Genomic DNA, 12,343 nt, shown 5'->3' with positions numbered 1-12,343 from the left:
CATATCATGAAGAGAACAGGCATTTATGGTTAATCTAGGAACTACTTAAAGAATTAACCGTTATTCCATGTCAACATGTGGGACCCATAACAGAAATTACCATTACTGCGTTTTCAAATAGGACTGTAGACCTTGCATAAGAAAAATAAAGATGAAAAATAAATGTGAAGAGGAACTTTAAATACTTTGAATAAAGCTATATAAAGTATTCCCAAAGCTGAACAATATGTTAACAATATGTTAAAACTGGTGAACAGACATTTAAACAACCCTTTCTAAGTAACCTGTAAGCAAAACAGTTGAAATAACTTATCCGAAAAATAGATGACCACTTGTCAAAACACTATGGCTCTTTAATTAAAATAGTTTCACACTTGTTGCTCTGCCCTACGTTCTAAAGGAACTGACTCCACTTTCAAAAATTATGACCTCAAAAGAAGTGCCCTACTAAAGTCAGGTCAACAGAGTTTGAAAGTCTACCAAGAGGCATAATGTCTATTTTTTTTTAAACTAGTCAATCTGCTTCTAAGAATGATGCACGAAACAGAAAAAAAAAATTAGATTTTTAGATGTTACACAGTGAGATGTTTGTTGAATGTAATTTTCATAATTATTTCTTCAGTGCATTAAGAATTAATGCACTGAAATATTTTCAGGACTTTTCAGGAAATATCACTTCTCTCTATGTGCTTTCCAACTAGTCCAAAGAGTTCTTTTTAACACTTAACTGAGCATTTTATTCAAATTTTTATTTGGATATTTAATTACTGTGGGATCATACTTCAGTGGATATGACTTAATCTAATAGTATTGATGGTTCATTCTCTTGCTGTTGGTAAACATTTTACTTCTTGAAAAATCTCATGATCTTTGGCTTTCCTGAAATAATGTTATGTTCATTCCTTTGTTCTTTCATTCAGCAAAATATTTATGGTAAAGCTGCAATGTACTGAACATGAGTTAGCTGTGGGAATGAAAAAATACATTTCCTCTCCTCGAGCTCACATGTTACAGGGGGAAGGCAGGTATGTAGGTACAAAGATAATAGGCAGGTATATAGATAAATTACAAGAAATTACGAGAAGTATTGAAAGGATGTATCAACAGTGTTTTCACACATGTATTCATGAAAATATGATCCTTGAATCTTTTTTCTTCTCTTTAAAAGCCTCTCTTCTAAAAGATTTCTCTCATCACCTTGAAGCATGTAAAGCTATTATATATATGATGTGCATTTTATCTATATTATGTATCTATTTATATACATAATATACATAAATCTAAGATACACACACACACACAAGATGATGCGAGAAGCTTTCTAGGGGAGAGGCTGTTAAAGAAAAGGAAGGTTCAAGGATACATATATATGTGCAAAACCTTCCCATAGTTACCTATAAACTCTAGCAATTTAGCTCACAACTGTATCCACCTCCTGGGCACCTTGTTCAGCAGATGCTATCTTGATGCTAGGCTACACTGGTCCAGTTGTGAAGCTGAAGAGTTTTTTAATCTCCTTACACCAATCTGCCAGAGTCCAGTTATGTAAAGCATTTATGAGAAACTTGCCCATAGATATAACTTCATCAGCCTCCGTGGTCATCACCACTGCCTAATCCTGCCACCTGCCCCACACACTGGCTCCTGCACTCGCTCCTGCCTGTATCCATCTTTCTGGCTTCTCACCTCTCCTACTCCGTCTCCTCCTCTCTCTTCCCTCTCTCACTCTCTCTCTTCTTGTCTAATAAAAAGCCCAGAATGTTCTTTAGCTTATGAAGAGAAACTTCCTTCTTCTAAAGCCTTCATATCAGAAAATAGATCCTGGCAGCGTGGGTTAGTTGAATTTAAAAGTGCGAGGTGGGAATTTTTACTTTCTACCTGAACCATTCATCTAAATAAAGATAGTCTTTCTCAAATGTCTCTACTTTTCTACTCCTATTTATTCTATTAAACTGTGAATTCCTCTCTGCAGCTACAAACTCCTGTGCGGTGTGTCACTGATCTTTGATCTCCCTTCCCCCTGTCCCCCGTCTCCAGCACCGGGTGCAGTGCACACTAGAAATGAATCTGTCAACATTTTCTGAACTTAATGGAACAAAACTGATTCTTACCTTGATGATTATGATACTACTCCCAGCTAGAAAACTTTTCTTGTTCATTGCTCTGCCTTTTCAAATTCTAGCTGCCTGTCCTTCTAATCTAATCTCTTCTCTGAAGCTTTCCCTCACTACGTTGGCTACATGTCTACACTGCTCTCTCTCTCTTTATTTTTGGTGAACTCCTAAGACACATTTTTGTTCTTTGCTTACTCTATAACATGTTGTATTTTTAATTCTTATATGTCTTAGGTATATCTTTTCTTCAATCTAGCAGAAAAGATGAGTAGGTGGGATAGAACTGCAAATTAAATACTTATGCAAGGATTTAAAGGAGTATATAAAAGTTAAGTGATGTAATTATAAATATTAAATGAATTTGAGATAAGATTTCCTCAGAGGGAAGTGTTCTGTACAATTTACCTCTTATGTTCTGTAGTAATGTGTGATTTATATGAGTCATGTTATACTTTACTGGCAACTGTTTATGCCTTAGTTCTAGTGAATTTCCTAAAACTACAGAAATATGTGATACAACCAATAGTTTTCACAATAAACATACAAAATTCTATTTAAAATATTCATAAAAATAAATAATTGCACTTTCTCTACAAGTATTCAGAATTGGCCTACTAATTTTGTTAAAATAAAATCTTTACAGCAGTAATATCATATTCTAATGGTTTCTTTTCTTTTTTTTTTTTTTAACCAAACATTAAAATCTCTTTCAATCATATAAGTTGAATTTTCCTACCATTAGAAAAGCCTAGGGTCTATTGCTTTTAAATCACTTAATTCTAATGAGGGAAAACCTTTCAGTAAAACTACTGCCTCCATTTCCACGAAGTTTGCTACTTTTCTATTATTCTCTTGTCTAAAATATGTGAACATAAAGTGGATTAGATCAGAGTTTAGCTGGTTATGGACTTGTTAGGACATTTGTATTAGATATTTTTAAAAAGCTTGACTATATATGGCTTCTGGGGCTGTTTCCTTAAATTCACTCTCTCACCACATGCACTAGTTCCTTGCACTTCAACATGATGCTCCCAGAGCGGGACAGAGTTTGCATGAGACTCAGTGCTGAAATGCCACTTCTTTATCCTCTATTACTCTGGGCCTATTGCCGCCCTTGTAAGGCTCTGTGCTAGAGAGGCTCCAGGGATATATCATTATAAGCTATGGTTTCTGCTCTATAGAGCAGGAAAAGGTGAAATGCTGATCTGCAGTTCAGGTAAAATGTGCTGCAGGACTTGCAAGGAGGAATTCATTCCCTGGCTTTACTGAGGGCATTGGAATGGTCTTCAATGGTAAAGTGTAAATGAGCAGAGCAGGAGACAGATACAACCTGAGGAGGAAACAGAGGCTCACAGACATCCTGGAATAAGCATGCTGTGGTTGGGGCCAAGCAACAGCCCTCAGGGCTGGGTAGAGCCAGAGCACAGAAGATATGGGAGAAAACACAGCCAAGGGCAGACCGTGGAGAGCCCTGAGAGAGAGCTCCTAGAGTCTGGACTTCATTCTCGGACAATGGGAGTCACTGACAATATTTTTGGTTGAAAAGTGACATATACAACATGGCATTTCAGCTTGGAAGCTTAGGAAGGTGAGCTGTGTAGGGCGTGTGGGACAAGGGGACATCTGGAGGCAGAAGGTTTCACTGGAAATTATTTTACAATAGTATAGAGGAGAGCCAGGACTGGAATGGTGGCAGAGAAATGAGCAGGGAAGGTATGGCTACAAGAGACGTAACAAACGATGAATCGATAGGCCTGGCTGGCTGACCAGGTGTTGGGGGAGAGAGAAAAGGAGTTAACAGACCTACTTTGGGGGCCCCATTTTCAACTCCTTGTATTAATTTGGTTTTTGAGGCCCAACCTCTCCCCCTTTTTCTCTGGGACTGCTTCACCCCCAGTCAGTTCACAGCTGGATGCAGGACAATCCAGTCCCTGCTATTCCTTCCCTGGAATCCAGAATTAGACCCGACAGCCAAGAGTAGTCTCCCTCTGAGGTGTTGGCTGTGGCCACCTTCTTCTACGTGAACTGGAAAGCTGAAAAAGCTGCTTTACAGTAAGAGAGAAAAAGAAAGCAGAAGTGAAAGAGAAAAAGATGAGAGATGGAGAATAAGAGCTAGGACTGGGTTCCCTGTTACACTTTAGTCTCTGCTTTCATGTGTCCCTAAAATGCTACTGCATCCCTCCTCTTTAATTCTGCAGGCCATCCTTATAATGCAGTAATACATTTCCTTCTTTGATTAAGCTGGCTTGGCAGGGTTATTGTTACCTGTAGCCAAAATGGTCCAAACTGATATATTCCTCAGCAGGGGCCCTCCATCTTCAGTCAACTGGTGCTCTGGCCACTCTGTACACACTTCAGTACTTTACTGACTCCACATTTTCATGCCATTTCCTTCATCTAGAATGCCTTTCCCTTCTAAATCCTGCTGACTCTGCCTGCATAAATCCTGACTATCCTTCCTTCCATCTCTCTTTATGAAGTACTTTTTGAGTGAGTCCATAATATCTGCAAATTTTAATGTTACATTTTCCCACTTCAAGTCCCTGATTTTAGTGAACCTATTGCAAGAATAATTAAAACTATATGAAGAGGGTAAAAGATGGTGGATGGTAGTAGGAAATCAGGGAATTTGTGCTCTCACATATACAATTTTTTTTTCACATATATAAATTTAAACAAATTAAAAGATAGGGCTTCCCTGGTGGCGCAGTGGTTGGGAGTCCACCTGCCGATGCAGGGGACACGGGTTCATGCCCCGGTCCGGGAAGATCCCACATACCGCGGAGTGGCTGGGCCCGTGAACCATGGCCTCTGAGCCTGCGCATCCGGAGCCTGTACTCCGCAACGGGAGAGGCCACAGCAGTGAGGCTGGCGTACCGCAAAAAAAAAAAAAAAAAAAAAAGATAATGGTCTACTTGGCTACTAGTACCTTTGACTTTAAGGTGGGTTCAATGAGGTACCAGTAGGCCACTTGGCCAAAGCAGATATTTTACATATAATAGTATGTTAGTTAGGAGGAGTATTAGATGAAAAAAGATAAAATAGCCTTTAAAAAGTAATGCACGACATTATTGCGTAAGTGCTATAAATTCAGTTTTATAAATATCCAGAGGAGGTCCTATAGCAAGTGAGAGACAGATACGGAACCTTGCCAGTGCTTCCTTACTCAAAGTCCAGGGCTTTCTTCACTATGCTAAACTATCCCATGGGAAATAAAAAAGAAATACATCAATTTTTAGATGAGACAAAGAATTCAATTTCATTTAATTTTTAAAAACAATAATGTATTTTAAATCATCATCTATTAAAATAATAATATACTCTAGGAACCCTCTTGAGCCTCTCACACCTCGGCTATGTTATATACCAAAAAAACCCAAAAACCAAAACAAAGCCATGCCAGATTGTTATTCTCTTTTAAAACACTAACACTAAAACACTTAATCTCTTATAAAGGCCTCTCTTTGCCTGTAGCAATGAGAAAACCAATCTGCTATCCTGTGAAATCTCACATAAATTCAGAACACAATGAAGTTTCCTTTCCCTTCAGCAATGGAGCCTTTGTTCTGGTCACTTACAATGCCTCTGGAGAGGAAAACACAAAATTGCCTTATGAAAGTAATAAGAAAAGGTCTAGCAAATGGATGGGTATTTAATGAACAAGATAAAGTGCCAAGTAATGGTTAATGTCTCTTTTCGCTCGATTCAAAGGAACACCCCTAAGACCCCAAAGCATTCACACCAGAAGATTACACGAGTAGCACTGATAAGCACGATGCCATTGTACAAAGAATCTGTTGCTAAGCAGGGCAGAAATATTGTTTACATGAAAATGGAATGATCTCTGGTGAATACTGAAAGAAAGTGATAATTTCCATAAGCAGAAAAAGCATTTTTATATTATTCCATTTCAACTGCTCTAAAGCCCTAAGTTGCTTTGGCAATCGCTTATCCCTGCTTTGTTGGTTTATATCATCCTCATCTCTGCAGCTTTCCATTTTCTAAATGGCAGGCGTTTTTTTGTTTTGCTTTGTTTTGTTTTTTTCCCTGAAGCTTTGGCAAAAATACCACAACCATTCTGTATGGTTTCCAGGGGCCACCTTTCAATGGTCGTACAATGACTTTTTGGTACCCTTTTCATAAAAGCCCAGTTGGTTTATCCTCTCAGTAAAATTGCTGAAAATATGATCGGAGAAGGCTCCATTTATAGCAACTGTAAACTATGCATTTCTCTAGCTTTATGGAGCCTTTCACTGTATAGTGTTTGTTTACTGAGAACAGAGCATGGAGTGGCTTCAGTGAGAGGAGGAAAATACAAAGCCACTTACCTGCATTACAATAAGGAGGTCAAAGACCAAGATGAAAGAAGCCAGGAAGGCTCTGGAAACTTCATCACTGGGCAAAAATCCCCGATTCAGCTTGTCCCAGCTGATCCAGTCAGTTGTAATGACAAGTACAACCACAGATGTCAGAGTGAAAAGAACCGTCCTGAAAGGAACAAGACACTCAGTAAAAAACATTAGACGTAATAATATAAACAGTGCAGAGTGCATGTGATCTGCTGTATTAAAAGTCTACCCCTTGCCAAGTACCTATCCTAAGGCATAGTCACCAGAGGAAGATGAAAAAAGAAGCAAATTAAGAGCTTTCTTTCAAAAGCAATTAGAAAAAGGTATGACAGCATCTCTTCCAAGATTTTCCCTAAAGGGCAATAAGGTAATGGTTATAGAACAAATAGTTAAACAATAAAATATTACGAATAATCTTGGTTAGTGCAATATATGTCCCCAAAAGAGCATTGGTTGTAACTCTCATTACACATACATTGTTTTACTGAGGGTGGTGAACAAACATATACAGGAACATAAGGCAGATGGGTAAGGAAGTCTTTGGATTCCATGGTTATTCTACAGAAGAGAGGGAAGATAGACTGGTCCCTTCATTATTCCCTAGCCTGATGAGCTCTGTAGAGGAACCACCTCTACGTGCCAACTGTGTAGCCTCTTCTCCTCATGGTGCTCATATCATAGATATCTTGTGGCCTAGTGACCTGTCCAGGTCACACCATGTCTAATCCTCCATCCATCGTTATAAGATACTAGGGGCCTGAGATTTTTCTCTTACTTATTTTTGTAGTTCTTGTAAAATCTTACATAATTATATGCAGATGGAGTTCAAAGAATGTTTGTTGAAATTGTAACAATTATCAATTAAGCTTTTTATAGAAATCAAAAAATATTTAAATTAGTCTTTAATATTGACATTCAAAGTAAATCTGAAATCCGGGCAGTGAAAATTCAATCTGCCAGAGAATTGTCCATAATGTTGTAAAGCCTCTGCTTTCAGAGCTATATTTGTATATAGAGATTGTTTTGAATTATAAAAAGGAAAATAAAGAACAACAAATATTTTGAAAATAATTTTAATGTAAAGGAATAAATAAATAAGAGAAAAGAAAAATGGAATAATATGAATCATCCTGGAATTCTCTTAACAATTGAACAGAATAGAAATTTCTAAACTGAAATTTTGGTTTTCCTTTTCACAACTTTTTATTTGGAACAAGTTATACTCTGATAAAATAAGTATAATGAACTCCTCTTTAGATTTTTCCCCCCATGAATAGAAAATATACATTTTTTTTAATTTTGGAAAATAAAATTTTTTTTAAATTTACTTATTTTATTAAAATTGCAGACTCTCAAAAGAATTTGACTCATGATCTCCAAAACATAAATTAAAAATTATCTTTGCTATTGTTTAGAATATCTTTGAGCATTTCCAGAAATTCAAATGGATTAAATGAGCATGGGAGAAATCCAAAATAATTATTAAAATACAAATAGAAAGAAATTGCAAATATTATATAGTCAAACATAAGAATATTGGAATTTTAAACAAAATTTTCTCCAGGTTAAGTTGATTCATTTGTTTTTGTCTTTTTGAGTTTGAGAAACTTCAAGGAAATTTGAATGCAATTACCACAATTTCTTTTGTCAACAAGGAACATAACAACTTCCATGAAGAACAGATAAATATTGACTATTCTTTGAATCTCCTTTTGGTGATAAGGGTACTTCCTCATCACTCTTGGCTTTTCATATGTGTGTTTCACAAGGATGCTATGAATATATATAATTCTTCAGGATGTACTGTATGACCGTACAGGTTGGTAAATGGTTGGGATCCCAATTCTCTCAAGCTCCCCCTTCTTTTCCTCCCCAGCTTCCTTCACAAGGCCCCACACCTTCCTGTTATCCAGCACTACAGGGTGGAGTCTTGGTGAAACATGGGTACTCCAGCACCTCACTCCAACTCTATGGCCAGCATCCATTCTATTGGTTCAAGCCTGTGGTTGACAGGTTAGTTTTTTTTGTTTTGTTTTGTTTTTTTGATTTTTTTGATGTGGACCATTTTTAAAGTCTTTATTAAATTTGTTACAATATTGCTTCTGTTTTTTTTTATATTTTGGTTTTTTGGCCCTGAGCCATGTGGGATCTTAGTTCCCAACCAGGAAAAAATGAACCCATGCCCCCTGTGTTGGAAGGCAAAGTCTTAACCACTGGAATGTCAGGGAAGTCCTAACAGGTTAGTATTTTTAATATCATCCCTGCATTTTCCCCAAGAGCTACGTGGAAACTTCTTTTTGTGAAGACAGATGATTGCATTGGAATTCATACTCTAATGTTACTTTGTTGGTCTAAATATGTAAACTGATACTGTAAAATTAAATACTAATGCAGAGGAATATTTTTAGGTGACAAAATCTGAGATTTTGGAATAAGCGTTTGTTGAGCAATCACAAACCTCATCTATTACAAGATTTATAAAGGAGTTATTCTTTTTTAATTTATTTTATTGAAGAATAGTTGATTTACAATGTTGCATTAATTTCTGCTGTACAGCAAACTGATTTAGTTATACATACATATATATATATATATATATATATATATATATATATATATATATATATATACATTCTTTTTCATATCCTTTTCCATTATGGTTTATCACAGGGTATTGAATATATTTCCTTGGGCTATTCAGTAGGACCTTGTTGTTTATCCATTCTATATATAACTGTTTGCATCTGCTAATCCCAAACTCCCAATTCATCCCTGCCTTACCCCCTCTCCCTTGGCAGCCACAAATCTGTTCAAAGGAGTTATTCTTATTCATGCTAACAATTTCATTGTGAATAAAGTCATTAAAATTAATCATTAAAACTCTTTGGTAATGAGAATTTATCATAAAGCCTGTTGTATAAGAGCTTCCTGAGATCAAATCTGCACCAATTCATGTCTTAGATGTTTGCTTTATTTGATACATTTCATTTATCCAATATATAATAATACTCTTCCTAAGACCTTTTCATAGGTGTTTTCCTGGCTTTATTAAGTACTTCTGTTTTGACAAAGAGTATTGCTACAGATCTTAAGAAAAAGTTACTGGTAATATTTTATTACTCTAAAGAGAAATTAAAGGAGGTATTCTGCCCTATATTTAATATTTAATACTAAAAAAAGAATAAAAATGGCAATCATTAAATATGAATGCATATAGCTCAGAGAAAGCTGTAAAAATGAGTCAAGAGAATGGAAAAAAGAAAAGGAAAAGGGGGACCAAAATACATTAATTGGTCATTCAACCTCCAAAATTATATTCAATGCCTTATCTAGATATAGGTATGGAAGCAAATGTATTGCTTGTGGCTTGTTTTTCTGAGCCACATCTTGTAAAACTGATAGACTTTACCATGCTATGATAATTCAGTTAAAACACCAGTTTAAAAGAACCATGATTCAATTACAAATTACTGTTACAGTCATATGCCACTTGTAATGTGTCAGGGTCTGGTATAAGAGCTTTACACAAAATAGTATAATCCTTACTACAAGTCTACTGTCACTACCTCCAATTTACAAGTGCAGAAACTGAGTCACAGAAAGTTCAAATAACTGGACCTGAGTTAAAGACTTTATACGTTATATAAGATATAAGATGATTCAAACCTAGGCTGACTCATGACAGTATGTGTCACAACCATTGTACGTATTGTCTCTCATAGGAAGCACTTGATTTTACACTCTTGTTACTAGGTCTGTAGCTAAGATTTCACTTATTTTCCATTTTTATTATAAGTATAATGTTGGAAAATTATCATCCAGGAATACTTAATATTGAAAAGTAAAACTCACAGAGACTCTGACAAGGACTGACAGGAAACAGTTAACAGGGATATTTTCATGGCAGTGAAAATGGACCCTCAGGGATGCTAACCATCAATGCAGCACCCTTGGGTTTTTATTTAACCAGAATGGTTGAAAAGATGTTTACTCTGGATCACGATTCTTGGGAGTTTCAGCTTCTCTTTTTAAATAGCATCCAATTAAACAATTATCTGGATTATTTCCTTTCAATATGCAGCCAGCACCAGCAGGACATCCTGGCTCATCAATTCTACTGTCTCTGGTTTCTGGCCACCAGTCAAAGGGAAAGAACTCATACATAATTATCAGCTCGAGTGGTTAGTCTCACTTCCCTGTTTTCAGATTTCTAGTTTGTTTGCTTTTCCTCAATTGTTGCTAATTCCTCTTAGATTAATAGGAATTAGAATGTGAGACCAAGAAAGGATAACAGAGCTTTTTTAATTCACTGCTTCCCAATCTCTGGGCTGAGCTCCTGGGAAGCACAGAGTTGCTAAGAAGTGTGAATTTATATGTGCACTATGAGTTGTCTGTAAAGTGAAAAAATGAAATGTTTCCAGAGAGGTTAGGGGACTCACTCATGTCACACAGACTGCCAGGGACAGAACTACCATGAGAACTAACTCTGAGCAAGGACTTGCCCTGTAGTAAACCACTTTCTCTCTTTTGCTAAAAATCTTCAGATATGCTAATTTTTTTTTTTTTTTTTTTTGCAGTATGTGGGCCTCTCACCGTTGGGGCCTCTCACTGTTGTGGCTTCTCCCGTTGCAGAGCACAGGTTCCGGACGCGCAGGCTCAGCGGCCATGGCTCACGGGCCCAGCTGCTCCACGGCATGTGGGATCTTCCCGGACCGGGGCACGAACCCGTGTCCCCTGCATCGGCAGGCGGACTCTCAACCACTGTGCCACCAGGGAAGCCCATGCTAAAAATTTTAATATCATCTGGATCTCATCTGGGAACATACTTTATAGCCTACCCAAATATCTATTGTGTATGTTGACTGGAAACAGAGTAGTACATATAAATGAATCAAGATAATCCCCCAATTTGGTTTAATTCATAGTCTAAACCACTCTTTCACACTAATTTCTGGATTTTAAAAAATACTGAACTTCTATTTTAAGTAATTAAATTAGTTAATATTGCTTTTCTTCTTCCAATCATAACCACTTTAAGATAGACTTATTGCATAGTTAAACAGCCTGAAATCAGGGATTAAATCAAGAGAGAAAAGAACTGGCATTAGGCTTCGATTATCCACAGAGGGCTAACTCAGTGTTAATTATCACACAATTTCATTTTGATTAAACCAGGCGGCAGGAATGTACAGAATCTCCTAACTAAAAGAATATATGTTGAACCAAACAAAATTGCCAAAATTTGACCATGTTTTATCCTACTAAAAATAGCCATTTCATGTGATTCAAGATAATAAATATGCTTTTATGTGTTTTAATATATTAGCCATTTTTCATGTTCTAAAATGTTTATAATCTTTGATTCCAGTTATGAATATCATATTCCTTTCTGATCTGGCTGCACAATTACTGTGATGGTTACAGGAAGAAAAAATCACTTTAATTTCTTTCTATAATACTTGTGTTAAAATTTCAGAACTCAATCAAAACAAGTCAGATCGTGTTTCATGATTTCTCATAGCAATATAAAAATCTGCAAATCTTATTACAAATGAAAGGTTTAATGTTATCACTACAAAAAAGAATGAATGCACAGATCAAGATAGTAAATTTAGTCTCACAATTAAGTTAGATATAGTCTCATATTTCAAAGTACGAAATACATGAAATGAAATGTGGCATGGCAATAGAATTTTAAATGATTTAATATCATAATTTCTCACCATGTGGTTTAGAGGGAAAAATACAACAAGCAGGCATAAACAGAAGGATGCTTTCCTTCACTTTTCGTTGCAAAACTGAGAGCCAGTTCAAGCATCCAGTTCCATTCTGAATACCAACTACCAGCACAGAGAAGTCACAGATGGCCATGAGAGAATG

General features: G+C 36.4%; 1 protein-coding gene across 5 annotated transcripts in view; it reads right to left on the bottom strand.

The window, feature by feature from the left end:
* The window catches only part of TMEM117 (transmembrane protein 117), a 534,943-nt gene that overhangs the window by 90,816 nt on the left and 431,784 nt on the right, over nucleotides 1–12,343 (bottom strand). For all 5 annotated transcript variants that reach the window (XM_060026169.1, XM_060026170.1, XM_060026174.1 and 2 more), the window contains one exon: nucleotides 6,443–6,602. In XM_060026169.1, the coding sequence (XP_059882152.1) occupies nucleotides 6,443–6,602 (160 nt within the window). The remainder of the gene's footprint in view (nucleotides 1–6,442; nucleotides 6,603–12,343) is intronic.

Source organism: Delphinus delphis, chromosome 11 (assembly GCF_949987515.2).
Source record: "Delphinus delphis chromosome 11, mDelDel1.2, whole genome shotgun sequence".
NCBI lineage: Eukaryota > Metazoa > Chordata > Mammalia > Artiodactyla > Delphinidae > Delphinus > Delphinus delphis.
Note: the sequence above shows the minus strand (reverse complement) of the source record. Positions and strands in the feature narration are given on the sequence as shown.